Source organism: Saimiri boliviensis, chromosome 11, assembly GCF_048565385.1.
Source record: "Saimiri boliviensis isolate mSaiBol1 chromosome 11, mSaiBol1.pri, whole genome shotgun sequence".
Lineage (NCBI taxonomy): Eukaryota > Metazoa > Chordata > Mammalia > Primates > Cebidae > Saimiri > Saimiri boliviensis.
In genome coordinates this window covers 45769983-45787934 of record NC_133459.1, presented here as the reverse complement: position 1 = coordinate 45787934, position 17952 = coordinate 45769983, and the positions used below count along the sequence as shown (strand labels likewise).

The 17952-nt window shown below is 53.0% G+C and overlaps 1 protein-coding gene across 8 annotated transcripts; it reads left to right on the top strand.

Annotated features, from left to right (window-relative positions):
- The first annotated feature begins 583 nt into the window (after positions 1–583).
- TAL1 (TAL bHLH transcription factor 1, erythroid differentiation factor) lies at positions 584–16994 on the top strand. 8 transcript variants are annotated; one of them, XM_074380776.1, is made up of 5 exons: positions 584–669; positions 3475–3630; positions 7300–7746; positions 9095–9189; positions 13145–16994. In XM_074380776.1, the coding sequence occupies exons 3-5, from the start codon at positions 7301–7303 to the stop codon at positions 13597–13599; spliced, it is 996 nt and encodes a 331-aa protein (XP_074236877.1). In that variant the 5' UTR covers positions 584–669; positions 3475–3630; position 7300; the 3' UTR covers positions 13600–16994. The 8 variants fall into 8 exon arrangements, 7 of the variants coding, with proteins under 7 accessions (XP_074236877.1, XP_074236876.1, XP_039330371.1 ...); XM_074380775.1 differs by having other exon boundaries at positions 620–669; positions 3054–3630; XM_039474437.2 differs by lacking the exon at positions 584–669 and adding an exon at positions 700–1069 and having other exon boundaries at positions 3054–3630.
- Positions 16995–17952: the final 958 nt, after the last annotated feature.

Sequence of the window (17952 nt, the reverse complement as noted above, 5' to 3'; positions counted from 1 at the left end):
GCGGGCGGTAGTTCGGGGACGCCTGGGTGAAGGGCTAGGGAGGAGCTGGGGAGCTTTCTGGGATAGGGAGACTGCCCGTTGAAATCTGGGTGTCTGGGATACTGGAGAAAGAATAAATTAAGGAAGAAGCGCCGGGAGGTGACGGTTTTGATGTCATGGTGGTCTTCAGAGGTAGAGACAGTGTTGGGGTAAGAGTCGCTGAAGAAAGGTGTTAAAAAGACCGGCGACTGAGGTTGTGGGGAGCTGGGGTTCCCGAGAAGCCTTGGGACCCTAAATGGGGGCTGGATCCGCTGGGTCCTAGACAGCGCGTCCAACGCTCTCCGCAGCGCGTTCCGTTCCGGAGCCGGTCCTAGCGCCGCTCCACCAGTCCCCACTCCCTCCGGTGAAATTGCCAAATTAAAATGAATCATTTGGCCCATAATGGCCGAGGCGCTTATCGGGGGCGGGCGGACCCGCGGCAGTGCCTTATCTCCGCGGCGCACACGGCCCTGGCGCGCCTCGGCCCATGCTAACGAGGCCTGGAACGTGAGTGGGATTAGAGCGCGTCGGTGGAGGAGCCGGGCGGGCGCGGCGCGGGCGGGGGAGCGGGGACCGCGGGAGGGGCCGGGCCGCCACCGCTCAAGACCAGGCCTCAAAATGGCCACACACGCACCCCCGTAGCAGAAAAACGTGAGCATTCCGGCCTTTTTCTAGGGGAAGAGCGACGCGCGGCCTCCCGCCGAATTCTTCATCAATGCCCTCCTCTTTCCCCCACGTCCGCAGAGAGGTCTTCGCTCCCTTTCCTTCGGTTTCTTTCGATGGGGGGGCATTTTCCATGGACGCCCTCGCCCCGGCTGCCGCCGCCCCTCCCGCCAAGAGACTCTCTTCCTTCCTTCCCCCTTTTCCTTACGCAATATACAGAAATGCGCGAGGCGGTGGTTGGTTTTCATTTCTTCTTCGTGGTTGTGTGCATGCGGTGGGATTGTGCGAGTGCGTTCGTGAGAGCTGTGGGCGGCGTTGGCTGCTTCCGAGTGTGGTCTTCTTGGCGGAAGGCTGTGTGTCCGAGTGTGGTGGTGCCTGCGCGGTTGGGGTGTGTAGATGTGGACCCTTCGAGGCCCCTCTGCGTTTTCTTCGTTGCGTACGATTGTGTTCGGTTGGTGTTCTCGGCAGGGCTCTGGTTCTGTGTGTGGGGTGTGTGGCCTCTGCGACTGTGTTTGGGTGGTGTCGTCGTTATGTCGGGCATGTGTGATCCCGACTGTGCTGGGTTGTGTGTCCGTGAGCCGCTGCATTTGACTGATTTCGTTGTGTCCTGTTGGGCGGTATGCGGAGCTGACCATGTCGGCTCCTGGGGCAGTGCTGGGTGGTGCTTGTTTGCTACCCTTCTGTGGGGCTGGACCCTGTGTGGTCCTGTCCGCGCTGAGTTGTGTGCCTGTGTGCCTGTGTCCTTTAGAGGTGCGTTTGCAAATCTCTGGGGGCGGGAGTGCGGGGAGGGCGAGCGAGAGATCGAGGCGCTGGTGGGGGAGGCGGCATGGGGGCGGGGAGCGGGATTTCACATTTTATTCCAAATTATGATGTATTCGGGAGCCAGTCGTTGGCTTGGATGGGCGGACGGCGCTGGGTCGGCGGCTGCTCTGCCGGGAGGCCCGCCTGTGCCTCGTTGTTTTGAAGGGGTCGTTGGTGAGTGGGAGGCTTCTCCAGGCTTGAAGCTGAGCAGCGCTCGCGGAGGCCGGCGCCTTCGAGCCTGTGGCTGCGGGCCTCGGTTCCCGCCGCACTCCGGCTTCGTCCATTTCTGGTCAGTTTCGTGGGTGCGGCTGCCGGGGTCCGAGGGAGAGGCCCCGAAAGGACAATGGGCACATTCACCAGGCCTCGCGCCTCGGGTGGGGACATTCGGGATCACATCCAGGGAAGATTTTCACGCCCTGTCTTCGGGGGAGCGACGTTGCCGCTGGGGTCTGGTACCCGTCGCATCCGAGACCGGGGCCGAGTCTCGGCTCTGGGAGCGACCGCGTTAGTCGGGCCCTAGCTCGGGTTTAAAGAATTTTGTTTTGTCAATTATTGTGATTGCTAATGCCATCATCATCACAATCGTCATCATTAAATCCTATTTTAATTAAAATAATCGTCCCAGAGCGCGGCAGTTTGTCCCTTTTGGCTTTTTCGGCAGGAGAACAAAGCAGCGGGGTTTTCCCCGCTAGCGCCGTTTTCTAAGTTGCTGGGTTTGAGGTAGGAAGAGAAAATGGAGAGGGGGACGGACACAGAGACTTGGTCATACAGAAGGCAAACATTAACCCCCAACGAACACTCAAACGTTCACCCCCAGCGAACACACCAGGAATGGATGGATTCCCCCTTTCTTTCCTCCCCTCCCTCTTTTAGATTAGAAGAGGAAGAAAATCTTCCTCATTGTATTGCAATCCAGGGAAGAATTTTTCCTATATTTCCATCAAAGCCGGGGCAAATAGAAGGAGGCCTTCGCAGCTGATCCAAGACTTCGATATGTGATTATAAGCCTGACGATTTAGGCAAAACGAATGAACCAAAATTCACTAGGAAAAAATAAAAGCAAACTAAATCCTGCAACATCCTTGAAAGTAGTATTGGGTTGGTTTTTACCTTCCGTTCCTTTTAGCTTGTTTATTGCTGTAACAAATCATTAGAATTATCTCTTACTCTGTCAAACCCAGAAAAATCGAAAATCGTTTTGTTCGGGTGGTGGAGGGGAAGGCAGAGTGGAGGCCGGAGGGTGTGGGGTGGGGGTTGGGGACTTTTCCCCTTTCTTTCTCCTTTTCTTGGTCTTTATTTCGTTTTCTTTTTCAGTCTCTTTTCCTCTTTTTCTTTTTCTTAATCAGTGGGGAGACGAGAAAGGACCTGAATAGATCAGATATCTTTCCCCAATCCCCCTTTCCAAATCCATTTCTATATGAAAGTATAACCCCTGGAATGGAGTTCTGGTTTCGTTTTGGGTTGGAGATGGGTGAATGGGAGTCAGGTAGAAAATGAGGCTGGGGGGACTCCAAGGTTCTGTCCTACCGACCTGGGTCTAAGGACTATTTGCCTTTCCTTTCCCGACACAGACCTCCACCCATCCAGGCCCGGGACTACCCCTCCGCGGTGTAGCGGCAGCCGGAGACCTGGCTGGGGACCCAACTGCATAGACAACTCCCTGCTTAGAAAACAAACACGGAACCAGACCGCTCTCAGTTGGAGGGTTCGAAAATGTTCCAGGCAGCCTTTGGGGAGGGGTTGTTGTTGTTGTTGGACTAAATAACTATTTCTGATTGGTTATGTATAGGGTTTTTTAAGGAGGGGGGAGAGGGAAGGCTCCAAACACCTGCAGGTTGGGGACGGAAAGCTGTTTGCGATTCCCTGGACTGGCTGGTCGGGGACAGGAGGTAATTCCCAGCCATTGACCCCTATTTCTTTCTCTCCCTCCCTCTTGCCCTGCCTCTTTCTCTCCACCCCTATCTTTCCTGGAACTCGCTTTGGGCGCGGCAGATCGCCCAGGACCACACCGCAGCGTAACTGCAGGCCTCTCAGCGAAAAAGGGGGAAAGCAAAGCCTGGGGTCCGCATCCTCCACCTCGGCTTCCGCCCCTCTCCGGCGGAGTGGAGATCCTATTCAGAGGGTCCAGTCTCTCTAAATATGCCCCAGGTGAGTTTTCAAGGGGATGGTGCCAGTGGAAAGTGTCCAGGAAGGCCTTGGGTTCAGGCCCGGGGTGAGGAAGGCTCCGGACACTGGAGAGCCCAGTCTCAGATTAAGGGTGGGGGGAGGGGAGAACCAGTCGGAGCTTGGAATCGGGATCTGACTGCTGCTAGCGCTGCTTCTGTGGCCTCCAGCAGCTCTTTCCCTTTTCCGCCCTGGGTAAAACCAGCTAGTTGGGCTTAGTCGTCCAAGCCGTTCCCATTGGTCCCGGTTCTGCAGACGTTTCTCAAGGCCGGTAACTTTGGGGCGGCTGTATCCGGGTGGTGCAGACTGTGCCTGGAGCTCCAGCAGGAAGAAGGCGGCAGCCTTCCTGGCTAGTGCTGTCCCAGCTCCAGCGGGCCCTGACCCCGGGCCTGAGGCCTAGGGCGGGGCGGCAGGAACACCCCTCTACTCCGGTAGAGGTGAGGATGGCGGTGCTGTTCACTGGTGGGTTTGGTACTTGTGGAGGCTTGGGGCTTCTCCAGGGTGTTGTGCTGGTGTGGGCCCAGTAGAGAGAGCAGAGGCTGGGTGTAAGGGCTGAGGCTGTTTTCATCTAAGAAATTATCTCTATGGGGAATTGGGTCTGCTTGAGACCTGCCCCCAAGAGGAATCTCCTCGGTGTTCCTGTCTTGTTCTGGCATAGGTGGAAATATTCTGGCTGTCTGGCAGGCAGCTGCAGATGAGAATTTCATGTTGGGGGCTATACGCAGGGTCTCTGCAGCACAAAGAGAGAGGAGCTGTAGTGATCAAATATTCTAGAACGATTCAATGTATAAAATCTTCCTCCTTCATTCTTCCCACATAAAAACAAAGTCACTCAGGCTTTCCTTTCTGTAATCCAAACCAAGTGATGCAGTTTAGTCGCCAACAACCATCGGTGTTTGTGAGTGGCTTCTTTAGGGCATGGACCTCTGGGTGGTGATCTTGGTTGTAGAAAAACAGGCAGGATTTTCCTAAAATGTGGGGAGGAGCTGGGAGAGGTCTTCCACAGACCCTGGGAGCCAGTCATATGTTGCTTACAAGGAGCCTTGAAGATGGGATATTTATAGGTGTCTAGAGAGGACATTTGGGGCTAGGGTCAATTCATCTGGAATACCTACTCCCATTGCCTCTCAGGAATACATACTCCCATTGCCTCTCGGGAACCCACTGCTACAGCAGGAGCCGAGCAGACGAATTAATTGGAGGGTAAAAGTGTGTCGTAACAGAGCTTGAGCTCAGTCTGCAACTGCAGTGAACACTGTCACTTAGAAGCTGGAGCTTAAGCATAGGTTACTGGGCTCACACCGGTGTGTCAGGACAGTGAGCAGTGAGGTAGGGAACCAACATCTTGAAGCTTGTATGTTTCCCAGGGGTTGATATATTTCGCTGCTGCTGGGAGCAGGAGGACCTGGCTGATATACTTCTGGTGCATTTCCAGTGGCCTCAGTGTCTTGGTGGTTGCATTCTATAGATAAAGACCTATTGTCTCCACCAGAATCATAAACTCACTTTCAATGAAGCATCAGGGACCTTCTGCCTTTACAGCTTGTATACACCAGGTCTTAGGGAATTTTGCAGTTTCTGTGCCAGGCCCGGGGGGCTGGCATTCCAAGAGCAGGTGCACAGCAGTCTGAATCTTGATTCTCTGTTGTGCTGGGTGTCTGTTGGCAATTGAGCTAAGCTCCAGAGGAGGCTGCAGAAGGTCCGTTCTCCCTTCTAGGGTGAGGAGTGATGGTTCCCAGAATGACTACTGTCCAGAGCATTGCAGTGGCAGTATGGGAGGTTAATGGCTGCTGTGTATAATTAGATGGACTCAGCATGGGGCCAAATTGATTTTTTGTATTTGTTTTCTTTTCAATATCCAATTATATAATCCAGAGAGCAGAGAGCTTATTTTAAACAACTTATGTGGAGTTGATCAGATATGTACAACTCACAAGCATCCCCAAACTCTGGCCTTTGAGTCTCCCAATTTTTCTGTTTTCCTCCTTGCTGGTGCTGGCTCTATCTGGATGAAGTCTGGTGATGGAAGAACCCCAGCACATTTGTGGGAAGTAGAGTGGCTGTGGTCATCTTGGAGTATGCTTGTGGGGGCACAAGGTGGTTTCGCTGCTCTGGAAATATGGGAGGGTAGAGCAAGGTGAGATTATTGTTCTGGTCTGGCTGTCTCACAGGTAGGCTGCGAGTGACTTTGGGCCAGACAGTTTTCTCACTGGTGCATTCTCCTTGTTAATAATGATTACTTGAGCATTTGCACGGTACTTTCAACTGCATAAAGGAGGTATTCCTCTCATTTCCCAAAGAACACCAAGGCAGGAGATGGCGGTGAGGGGGGCTGGAAGCGTTCAAGGGCCTCATGACAGCCTGTCCTGCTCTTGGATGGGAGTCCAGGCCCCACTGGCCTCAGAAAACCCTTCAAATGCTGGGCTCCATTCCACCTGAGCCAGGCCTCTCTTTGAGACTCTGCCTCACTTCTGAGTCCAGCTGAGTGGAATGGAGTGGAGTGTGCAGAGAGGTGCGGCCAGCACCATCTTTTTCCCTTGGTGACCTCTCATCTGGGTCTGAGTAGGAGTGAAAGTCCACGGGCCAGGCACAAGACTCACAGTGCGTTTGCTCAGTGTAGACAGACAGTCCCTCACTCCCCAGCGGGGCAAGTGTGTGTGTGTGTGTGTGTGTGTGTGTGTGTGTGTGTGTAGGGATCTGGTTCCTCAGGATTATTCTCTGCCACTTCTAGCAGAGCAGACCCCAGTCCCTGTAGGCTTCACTTTCTTTCTTTCTTTCTTTCTTTCTTTTTTTTTTTTTTTGAGAAGGAGTTTCACTCTTGTTACCCAGGCTGGAGTGCAATGGCGCGATCTCGGCTCACCGCAACCTCCGCCTCCTGGTTCAGGCAATTCTCCTGCCTCAGCCTCCTGAGTAGCTGGGATTACAGGCACGCGCTACCATGCCCAGCTAATTTTTTGTATTTTTAGTAGAGACGGGGTTTCACCATGTTGACCAGGATGGTCTCTATCTCTTGACCTCGTGATCCACCCGCCTCGGCCTCCCAAAGTGCTGGGATTACAGGCTTGAGCCACCGCGCCCGGCCTTCACTTTCTAATTCCCTACTTTTATCCGCACCAGGTTTCTGGGTGCGCTCCTAGGTGGTCTGAGGGTATTGCTGAGAGGCCAAGGGAGGTTCCCAAAGCAAGGAACCTCTGCCTGACAGATTCCCCTCTAAAACCAAAGAGCACGGTCGGGAATTTGTTCCCTCCTCTTCCCTTTCTGTCCAAGAAGGGGAACGGGATAATCTCTTTCTTGCCTCCTTGTACATTTCCTTCCTCCTGATTTCCCCTTCTGTGTTTCTTTCGCTGACTGTATGTATTCCTTTTCTTCCAGTGTCTCCGTCGTCTTCCCCATCTCTGTCCTTTTGGTCCCCAGTCTCTGTGTCTCTCAGGCACCCTTCCCTTCTCCCTATCCAGAGACCCCCTTTCCCTCCCGCCCTAACCCCGCCCGGCCTCCCGCCCTAGCCCCACGTGGCGCTTAACTTTGTCTGCCTCTTCTCACATCTCCGTGCGTGAGTTCCTCTCTCTGCCCTTCACCCCTTTGCCCCAGCCCACGTCAGTGGGTCGGGGGCGGTCGTCAGAGCGGGCGTCCGCTTGTCTGTCTGTCTGCCCGCAGGATGACCGAGCGGCCGCCGAGCGAGGCGGCTCCCAGTGACCCCCAGCTAGAGGGACGGGACGCGGCCGAGGCCCGCATGGCCCCCCCGCACCTGGTCCTGCTGAACGGCGTCGCCAAGGAGACAAGCCGCGCGGCCCCCGCGGAGCCCCCAGTCATCGAGCTGGGCGCGCGCGGAGGCCCGGGGGGCGGCCCTGCCGGTGGGGGCGGCGCCGCCAGAGACTTAAAGGGCCGCGACGCGGCGGCGGCCGAAGCGCGCCATCGGGTGCCCACCACCGAGCTGTGCAGACCTCCCGGGCCCGCCCCGGCCCCCGCGCCCGCCTCGGTCCCCGCGGAGCTGCCCGGCGACGGCCGCATGGTGCAGCTGAGTCCTCCCGCGCTGGCCGCCCCAGCCGCTCCCGGCCGCGCGCTGCTCTACAGCCTCAGCCAGCCGCTGGCCTCGCTCGGCAGGTCAGGGGCCAGGGGCTGGGCGGGAGGGGCGGGTGGGCAGGGCGACCACCGGCACCCGGGCTTCCCTTCGGCACCTCGGAGGCGGCCTGCCCTCCAGTCCGCGGGGCGGAGCGGGTGGAGCACCGGGAGAGGAGGTCATTTTACACCCGTGGGCTCCAGAGCCTCAAGCTGGAGCCCCCGAGTGAGTCCAAGTGAGGGAGGAGCCTTCTGTGCGAGAGTGTGTGTGCGCGTGGCTGCAGGGTGCATGGCTGTGTGGAAGCCAAAAGGAGGGCGTGGACACCTTCGGGGTTGCAGGCGTGTGGCTGGTGTGCTGTGTGGTGGTGCCGTGGGGGACGGATAGGATGGAGTCACCTGAGCGTGGGTACCAGGAGTGTGCCTGCATGTGCTTTGCTGTGAGCAGAGGTAGATGTTTGCGGCTGAGAGTGTGAAATTCATTGGGAAGCGTAGTGCTAGGTGGACAGGCAAGAGATAAGGATCCGAGGGTGGTGGCAGGGGCACCGTCCCGTGAATCTCCGCTGGAGGGCCCGCCGGGGGACTGATCTGTCCTTCCACTCTCAGCCTCTCTGCTCTTGGCCGTGGTCTCTGGCCCCAGCCCATACTCCAGGGGGTGTAAGGGCCCCTGCTGGGGCCACTGTGATGACGGAGAGACGCAGCAGGGTTGGAATAGGGACCGGAAGATGGGGCAGGGATAGAGTGTGGGACAGTCCATGAGTCTGGCCTCACCGAGACAGAGCTATGAAGAGCCCAGAGTGGGTGAGGGAGAAGAGCTACGGGGTGCATTTCAGCAGAGGAGAGTCGGGGTTTCCTGTCCGTTGTCTCCACAGCCCCTTATGGGTGGATTGAGGTGGGGGGGAGGGGACAGTATGCCCCTTTGTGGTGACGGGGATGTACACCATCAGCTATGAAGGTCAGGTCTGCTTGAGTGGGCACGTGTTTGAGAGTGGAGGTGTGTGTGGATTGCATACTCGTTTTCGGGACAGGAGAATGGAGAGTGTTTCTGTCTGTGGAGTATATCTCTGTGTGTGTGTGTGTGTGTGTGTGTGTGTGTTCATTTTTGTGTTTGTTCCATGTGTTATTCCCCTCTGCTTCTGTATGTGTGCCTGTGTGTTTGTGTGGAGGGATGCGAGGTTAGGTGGTCCTTCTTCCCTTTGCTTGTTTCATGACAGAGTGAGGGCATTCCGTGTGTGTGTGTGTGTGTGTGTGTGTGTGTGTCTAGTTCCAGCTCAGTGTGAAGGGAGCAGGATTGTGTGTGGGGGAACCTCAAGACATGTGGGGAGGATCCCTAAGGAGCCTCTTTCTCCTCTCCCCCCAACATGGGATCTTGTGCTCTGCCCGTTCCCTCTCACAGTGGGTTCTTTGGGGAGCCGGATGCCTTTCCTATGTTCACTACCAACAACCGAGTGAAGAGAAGACCTTCGCCCTATGAGATGGAGATTACTGATGGTGAGTCTGCCCCACCCCACCCTTGTACCTGCCCCTCACGCTGGTTAGAGCACTTTGCTGGAGGGAACATCCGGGTCTACTCCGTAGGTGTCTCACAAAGATGGGTGGGCCACTTTGGAAGCCCAAACTGCCTGCAGCTGAGCTGGGGCTAGGTAAAGTCCTGGCAGGGCTAGCAAGGCCACACTCATAGTCCTGTGAAGAGGAGACAGGGGAGAGAGACACATAGTGGCACTTAGCCCAAACCTCTGGAGTTGATTTCAGTCCCCACTCCAGGCTCCATTCCTACGCTTTGGTAAGGATCCCAAGTGAGCGCAGAAACACACAATATCCCCCAGCCCCCATCCTAGGCACTGACCCTCAGGGATTCCCTGCACTTCCTCCCAAGTCTTCCTTAGAGTCTTGAGTCTGCTTCCTCTCTGCAATGCTGTCATCAAGGGTCTCCTCCAACGTCCCTACTCAGTAGGCTCCCCTTGTCTCCTGTTAACACATTCTGGGCTGAGACCTGGAGTTCCCTTCCTGACATCATGGATTTCTACCCTGCTCCCTGGATTCCCTGAGAAGGGCCTTGGCACTGCTCCTTTGAGCTACTTGGATATTCCTTGAACTTGCAGGGATAGTTTGGATAAATGGGAGATTTGGAAGACACTCATCATCTTCCCAAGGTTGACCTTGTATAGTAGATGGGTCCCAGCACCAGGGGCAGGAGAGCAGGCACTTCAGAGCTGAGGGACTTTGAGTCAGGCCCTGATGCCCCCAGAACTTCAGCTTGGCTGTGGCTTAGGGCTCCTGTAGGAAGGTTGCCCAGGGCCTGAGAGCCAGGCTGAGATCTGTGATCCAAACTGGTGGGAGGGGTGTGAGTATGGAGCTGGAACCTCTGGAGTTGGAACCCTCTGTGGTGTTCTGGAGAGGAGCTGGGCTGGGGTCTGGACATCAGAAAAGACTTCAAAAGACCCAGCCAGCCTGGGGCACATGTGTGCAGGGCTGAGAGGCAGGGGTGCCTTGCTGCTAGATTAGAGAGGGGTTCTGTAGTCTAGGAGAGGCAGGTGTACCAAACAGGAAGTAGACAGGACCAGCTCTGAAGTTTCCCAGGAACTAGGCATTTTCTCCAATAGGCAGAGGAGGCAGAGCACAGGGGCGAGGGTCTGTGGGGTATGCAGGAGTGTAGGGCAGTCATCACCCATAAGAGTTGGCAATATTTACAGAGCACCTACTCAGTGCTGGCCAGAGAGAGGCAGAGGATGCTAGGAGGGGTAGGCAGACTCAGGAAAGAGGAAGGTGAGGAGAAGGGGTGGTTCTCTGGACGAAAACCAGAGAGGAGTAGTCAGACATGTAGGCAAAGGTAGGGTCTGGGCGTGCAGGATGTGTCTAGGGGACACTGAAATTAGACACTGAACCTAAAAGAGTCCATAGAAGTAGAACTAATGCAAGATCTAGAATTAGGACTCGGTGTGGATTCCTGGTGTTGAATTGCCACTACCATTTATTGAACCACCTACTATGTGCCATGGACTTTGTGTGCTTGATTTCTGTTTAATCCTTACCAGAAGCTCATGAGGGCAATATTATGGTTTTCATCTCACAGATAAGGAAATTGAGGCTGAGAAAGTTTAAGCAGCTTGCTCAAGGTCACATAGCTAAGTCCTGGACACCCTCATAACACTGGTCTCAAGCTTCGGAATAAGTCCTGACCCCTTCCCCACCGTCTCCTCCTCTGGATGTAGTCTAGTGCCAGCAGTGATGGCAGTTATAGCTACCTCCTCCCCAACTAGGCGCTCCCTCAAGATCACCAGCATTAGTCATGGTGGAGGGACTGTCCTCCCTGCATCACCACTGAGGGACACTCTCTGTCTGGCCTGGAGGCCTGAAAGGAGCAAGTAATTTCCTCAGAGGCAGCCCAGGGTAGCGGTAGCACTGCCCTGCAGGTGTGCTGTGTTTTTCCCGTGCTGGGTCTGGCCTTTGGCAAAGAGTTAGCTGGGCTGGGGCCTGCTAGGGTTTGGAAAGGCAGCTTCCAGGTACCATGGGAAGGGGATGATCCTTTCCAGGAAAATTGTGTGTGTGTGTGTGTGTGTGTGTGTGTCCCCATGCATGTGCATGCCTGCGTGCATGTAGGAGAGAGAAAGAGATGATCAAGCAGTGAGTGCAGCATGGATGAGCTGATTCACAGACTGACCACTGGTGAGGTCTGCTTCCATCCCAGCCTCAGTGTCTGTAGCTGTAAAATGAGCAGTGGGCCATAGGTGAGGTCTGAGCCCTTCTCCTCCTGTTTTCACACTCTAAGGTCTGGTTCCAGGGGTTACTAGAACAGGGCAAATAAATATCTCAGGTCTGGCAGTTCCTTCAGTGCACAGAGCTTCCAGGACTGTGTGACCCTGGCTCTATGTCTCGGTGTTAGGGAGAGAAGAAGTCTCCTCAGCTCAGAAGTTCAAGAGCACTAGCAGGACCCTTCTCTGTCTTCCCCTGGCTTTGCAAATCCCAGGTCAGACTTGAACACAGCACAGTGCTTTTCACACCACAGGCGCCCTAGCCATGTGTGCCGATGCCCGCCACTGCTCTGTCTTTATACATGGAATGTTAGTGACTATTGGGCCAAGCCGTAATCAATGTATTGTAGACATGGGGAGACCGAGGCAGCCTTCAGAAACCTGCCTAGAGCTACGGGCCATGGCTGTGCATAGCTGTGTCTTCACTTCTCTCCTTAGTGTGAGACCCTTGCTACACCGGTCTCTGCTCTCCCCTCCATTCCCCACCTGCCACCGTGCTGGGTCAGTCAGCAGACATTTCTAAGCCCCCATTCTGTGTTTTCCAACCCCCTTAGGATAAAGTCCCCATGCCTTACTGCAGGGCCCTGTGGGATCTGGACCATGCCTGCTCTGATCCTGTGCAAAGGATTCCAGCCAGCCTGTCTTCAGGCCTTGTCTAGTATGGGGCTTGTGTGCCAGCCTCTGCTTGGATACTCTTCCACCTCTCCCCTTCCTGTGCCTAGCTGGTTCTTCATGGCCTCAGAATAGCCTTCCCAGCCATGGGAGCTAAACATAAAACTTCTTTTCATTAGGATTCATCCCTTGTTTGTTTATTTTTTAAAATTTGTTTCCCCATTAAAATGTAAGCTCCATGCGGACAGGCACTCTATTTAGTTCACCGTTATTCCTTGGTGCCTAGCACAGTGCCTGGTTGTCAGCAAAAAATGGATACCTGGATAATAATAGCTAATATTTATTGACTGCTTAAGTGGAGTCGGATGTTGTCTTAGGTCCTTTACCTGTGTTAGGTATTAGACCCATGTAACAACTCATGACTTAGTAGCATTACCTCCATGTTATAGGTGGTGAAGCCAAGGCACTTTGCCAGTTTTTATGCCACTTGCCCGGAGTCATTCATCTAGGCAGGGATAATCAAATAGGAATGGAGTCTGTCCGCCGGGCGCGGTGGCTCATGCCTGTAATCGTAGCACTTTGGGAGGCCGAGGTGGGTGGATCATCTGAGGTCAAGAGTTCAAGACCAGCCTGGCCATCATGGTGAAACCCCATCTTTAAAAAAAAGAAAAAAAAGAATCATTAAAAAAAAAAAAAAAAAAAAAAAGAAAGGAAAGGAATGGAGTCTGTCTCCCTAGACACAGCTGTAAGGCCTCTTGGCACAAGTGAATAAATGAAAAGCATAAAGTCCCTGTCCTCAAATATCTCACAGTCCAGAGAGAGAGACAAGCACAGAAACCTAAGTAATGATCAAGAGCGATGGAGCTCTAGGGATTGCGGAATGGTTGGTTAGATCTGTCTGGAGGGGTTGAGAAAGTTCCCATAGATGAGGGAGCACAGGAACTTGAATATGAAGGGTGGATGTTTTCTAAGTAAGAGGAAAGTAGGCATTCTAGGCTTCCCAAGTTTCCCAATGGATGGAGATTCCTCTGGGGAAGGAATCTCACACCCATTCTCCTAACCCTTGTCCTCCTAATCTCCAGGTCCCCACACCAAAGTTGTACGGCGTATCTTCACCAACAGCCGGGAGCGATGGCGGCAGCAGAATGTGAATGGGGCCTTTGCTGAGCTTCGCAAGCTGATACCCACACATCCCCCAGACAAGAAACTCAGCAAGAATGAGATCCTCCGCCTGGCCATGAAGTACATCAACTTCTTGGCCAAGCTGCTCAATGACCAGGAGGAGGAAGGCACCCAGCGGGCCAAGCCTGGCAAGGACCCTGTGGTGGGGGCTGGTGGGGGTGGGGGTGGGGGAGGGGGCAGTGCGCCCCCGGATGACCTCCTGCAGGACGTGCTTTCCCCCAACTCCAGCTGTGGCAGCTCCCTGGACGGGGCAGCCAGCCCGGACAGCTACACGGAGGAGCCGGCGCCTAAACACACAGCCCGCAGCCTCCATCCTGCCATGCTGCCCGCTGCCGATGGAGCCGGCCCTCGGTGATGGGTCTGGGCTACCAGGATCAGCCAGGAGGGTGCCCTTAGGCTGCTGGAATGGTGGGCTTCAGGGCAGATAGGATGAGAATTGGGCAGCTCTGAAGCAAGGCAGTGGACTTGATGAACTTCCCTGGATGTCTGAAGTTTGGGAAACTGACCCTGGGGCTGGCTTTTCTGTTTCCTGTACCAGTAGGGATCAGAAAAATGGAGCAACGTGGTAGGTACTTTTTGTGAAGACGGCACGGTCTTCCCCGTTCCCTCAGTCCCTAATCCTTCCCAAGTAAGAGGCTGGCGTGTCACTGCTTTTGGCCTGGAGTTTCGGAGCCCTGTATTTCCTGAGACCTGGAGTTGTCAGTTCTCATCTGAGGCATCCAACAGCCTCTGCCTTGCCTTTAACCCCTCCCAAACTGGCTGGGGTGGCCTGTGTGGTCACTTCTGTCCGTATTTATAGGTACCCAATAGCTGCCCATTTCGTGAGCCCCATCTTCACCCAGGCCTATGTTGATCCATCCAGCTTGCCAGATGCTGCAGAGTCACAAGCCTCGAGGTGCCTTCTTCAGGGCCTGGTTGAAGAAGATGATCAGTGGACAGTCTGCTCTAGATGAGCTGGGCCAGAGGATTAGGACACCCAGTCGCCCTTACTTGCCCTGGGGATCAAAGTTCTGCTTTCTCCCCACTGACACTTGCCTTCCTAAGCCTGTGGCTGTGGAAACCGCATCTGCAGCCCTGAGAGAGCGAAGGCAGAGAAAGGGACAATGATGTTAGAGTGAAATGGAGCAAGAGGTATTTTGGGCATGTGGGCTTCAACTCCTCCACATCACCGTTCATGCTGGTGTGAACGCCAGTGTGCTGGTGGGCTATGCTGGTGCTGAGCATAGATGCCCAGCCCCATCTGTGCATTCTAGATGCTTAGAGGGATTTCTTTGCTGTAAGATGTCTGTTTGCTGATGGTCTGGTCTGTGTTCTGAATTGAGCACAAACTCTATCCTATGAATGCTTTGCATTTGGAACTTTTGCTTGACTTCAGTTATTGGTGGAATTGTTAGTTCTCAATACAACGAGGATCCAGCCTCACTTCTAGGGCATCGGAAATCCAGTCAGAGACCAGGCCCTGGCTAAGACCCAAACATATGCACATTCACTTAGCAGAACCTGAAACACCCCTCAACTGCGCAGCTTTTGGTCATCAAGGGTGTGTCTGGGAGGCTGGTTTAATGCAACAGAAGTGCTCCCCTCTGAAAGTTGTACATGCAGTTTTTGTAAATCACATCCTTATCCTTCATCTTTTAAAGAAATAACCGCTGCAAGTCCTTTTGTAAAGTGAAGAATCCTTTTGTAGAGTGAACCACTGCCCCTTCATTTCCTGTGTCAATCCAGATGGTGGGATGTGGTTTTCTTAAGGTGAGGCCTGTCTGTGACCTGCATCTAAGCCCATGGGACAAACTGCACAAAAGTCCTGTATCTGTCATTGTGCCCTTAAGTCACCCTCTCCATCTAGGCTCTGCCTTTGAGGTCAGAGGGAAGATAGCCTGTGGCCCTGTGCTGTCATGTAAGAACTCGTCAGTCTCGTGTCTGGAAAGCCCCCCTTATAGTTTGGGCTTCAGCCCAGTGACTTGCCCTCACCATAATGGGGTCCCAGCTCAGTCATGTACAGACAGAGAATGTGTCTGCTCCCCTCCCCTTCCTTTTAAGGAAGATCCAATTCTCGAGCTTGGGGCAACGTGGTTCACCTTTGTAGCACTCTGACTCTCCATCCAATTTCAGACTCCCCAGATTATGTTTTGGTGAACATCAGGGTTGGTTCCTTTCCAATGTTTGGAAGATCCTATGAGGAGCCCCATCTGTTTAACGATAAAGTCATGCCGTAGGATCCAAGGCTGTTTGCTTCACAGTGGATTCACTTGACTTGGGAATGGGAAGTGGCCACAGTGTGGATGGGTGGACGAGTTTTATGAGATGGATCACACATTTTATCAAGAACTCAAACTTCTGGCTCCCTCTTCTTTCAGACTTGCCATGTGACTATGGCTTGGCCTATCTCTTAGGGATATGATGTGGACTGAAGGGGATCATGAAAAGTAAACTGTTTTGAGAACACAGAGAGCTCTATTTTCCTCAATCTCAATCCTGTAGTGGGGTTTACAGCCTGAGTCCATGACCTAAGCAGTGGGCCAGTGTGCCTGACTGACTGCCCCGCATGTGGGTAATTTAGATTATAAACCACTTTGGCTTGAGTTATGGAGATTGTCCGCATTTCTCCAGATTGTCTATTTTTTTTTTTTTTTTTTTTTTTTGTTAAGAGGCAGTGTCTTGTTCTGTCACTCAGGCTGGAGTACAGTGGTGCCATCATTGCTGTCTGCAGCCTTGAACTCTGGGCTCAAGCAATCCTTCCACCTTAGCCTCCTGAGTAGGGAGGACCACAGGTGTGAGACACCACACCTGGTTAATTTTTGCTTTTTTTTTTTTTTTTTTGGTAGAGATGGAGTCTCACTATATTGCCCAGGCTGGTCTTGAACTCCTGGCTTTAAACGATGCTCCTGCCTTTGCCTCCAGAAGCACCGAGATCAAGGTCTGCGCCATTGCACCCAGCCCAGACTGTCTTAGTTTCTGTCTTGTTCTAAGGCCAGGGACAGTAAAGAGAATGGAAAAAAGAGATACGGGAGCACGGGCAGATTGTGTAAAATGTAGTGCGACTACCCAAAACAAGCCTGGTAGGAAAGGGCAAGGCTTTAGGTCTTTGTAAGAACTAAAGAAGATCTGTAATTTTTATTTTCACCCTCTGTATCCCATGACCTTATCCTTCCTCTCCTTCCTTGTTACCCATGAAAAAATGGCAACATTCCAAGAATAGTATCTGTACAAAGGGAAAAGAACATAAAGGTACAACAAAACACAACACAATATTTTGAGAACAAAGATGACCGTAACTACTGGAGGGAATCACATCTTTTAAGACAAATTCATATGCTTTTATTTGTTATGGCAAATGACAAGATGGTACAACCTTTATTCTTTTCCAAAATAAAACAAAGGGCACAGCATCTATAGTCAGCCGACAACTATTTCGGCCTTTTGGGGGTGGGTCTGGCCGTACTTGTGATTTCGATGGTACGTGACCCTCTGCTGAAGACTTACCCCCTGCCCATGTACATAGTGCGTTGTTTCCGTGGGCGGGCCCAGCACTTTCCGTCAATGTTGTACTGTATGTGATGAATTGCGTTGGTCTCTGCATTCTCTGCAGAAGAGGAGTAACCGCTCCAGGTACCTTGACCTTTGTACAGCCCAGAGGCCAACACTGTGGGTGTGTGACTCTTTAGCAAAAAAACCCCATGTGGTGATGATGTGTGTATATATATAAGGATATATTGGGAAGATTTCTAAATAAAAGTTTTACAAAGGGGCCCGAGGACTCCGTGCTTGCATTGCACTCCTAGGCCTGAGACTCGGAACATTGAAGGAAAAGGCATGGCAAGAACCTGTTTCTCCTGACATGCGGAGCCTCCAGGACTCAGCTGTAGTCTTAGGAAGTGGGATTCTGCCCCTGACCCTGAAGGCAGGCCTGGTGGGGAGGAGAGAACCTTCCTCCACAGGGTTTCCATTCTTTCCCTCTGCAGGCCTCACAGAGGGGGCGCCTCCTCAGGTCCGCACACCCATGCTTGCAGCTCGAGCAACCCCTGCAGACATCCCCTCTTTGTGTTGGCATCAGTTTCCATGGCTGGGACAGTTGTGTGTATCCTAGGTTCAGAACAGATTAAGGCCATACCATCAGAGGGCCCTAGGTTTCCTGATGTGTCTGGCTCTTAAGGACTGGGGACTCAGAGACAAAGGCTGAAGGCATTGGAAGTTGAGAGTGGAGGCTCTGTGGAGGCTCCTTACCATCTGGGAGGACTTCCCTGGAGGCTCAGGAATGGGAATGTGGTTTATATGCTACAACCTTTTTTCTTTTACAAAAATAAAACAAAGGGCACAGCATCTGCATCTAGGGGAAACCATTGCATGTGGACCATTTGATCCTCAGGGATTTCAGTAGGTCACACAGGCACTTCTAATGAAATATCATGCCTTTCTTTCTTTCTTTCATTTAACCTTTTACTTTTTTTTTTTAAGATATAGGATCTTGCTGCTTCTAGCCTTTTGCCCAGGCTGATCTTGAACTCCAGAGCTCAGAAGTTCAAGGGTCATCAAGGTGAAAAACACAAAAGGTACAAAAACCAGAAGGTTTTTGTCTCAGTCCCTTGAGTACTTGGGACTACAGCATGTGCCACGGGCACCCTGCTTCATTTAAATATTTATTGAGCATCTAGTATGGGCCTGGTATTGTTCTAGGTACTGGGGATCCAACATTGAATAAAACAGAAGA

What these genes read in the sequence shown, in the direction of transcription:
- TAL1 (XM_074380776.1), top strand. Translation starts at nt 7,301, where the DNA reads ATGACCGAGCGGCCGCCGAGCGAGGCGGCTCCCAGTGACCCCCAGCTA. An exon ending in CCGCTGGCCTCGCTCGGCAG is followed by an intron (nt 7,747 to 9,094) that starts GTCAGGGGCCAG and finishes TCCCTCTCACAG; the next exon opens with TGGGTTCTTTGGGGAGCCGG. An exon ending in TGAGATGGAGATTACTGATG is followed by an intron (nt 9,190 to 13,144) that starts GTGAGTCTGCCC and finishes CCTAATCTCCAG; the next exon opens with GTCCCCACACCAAAGTTGTA.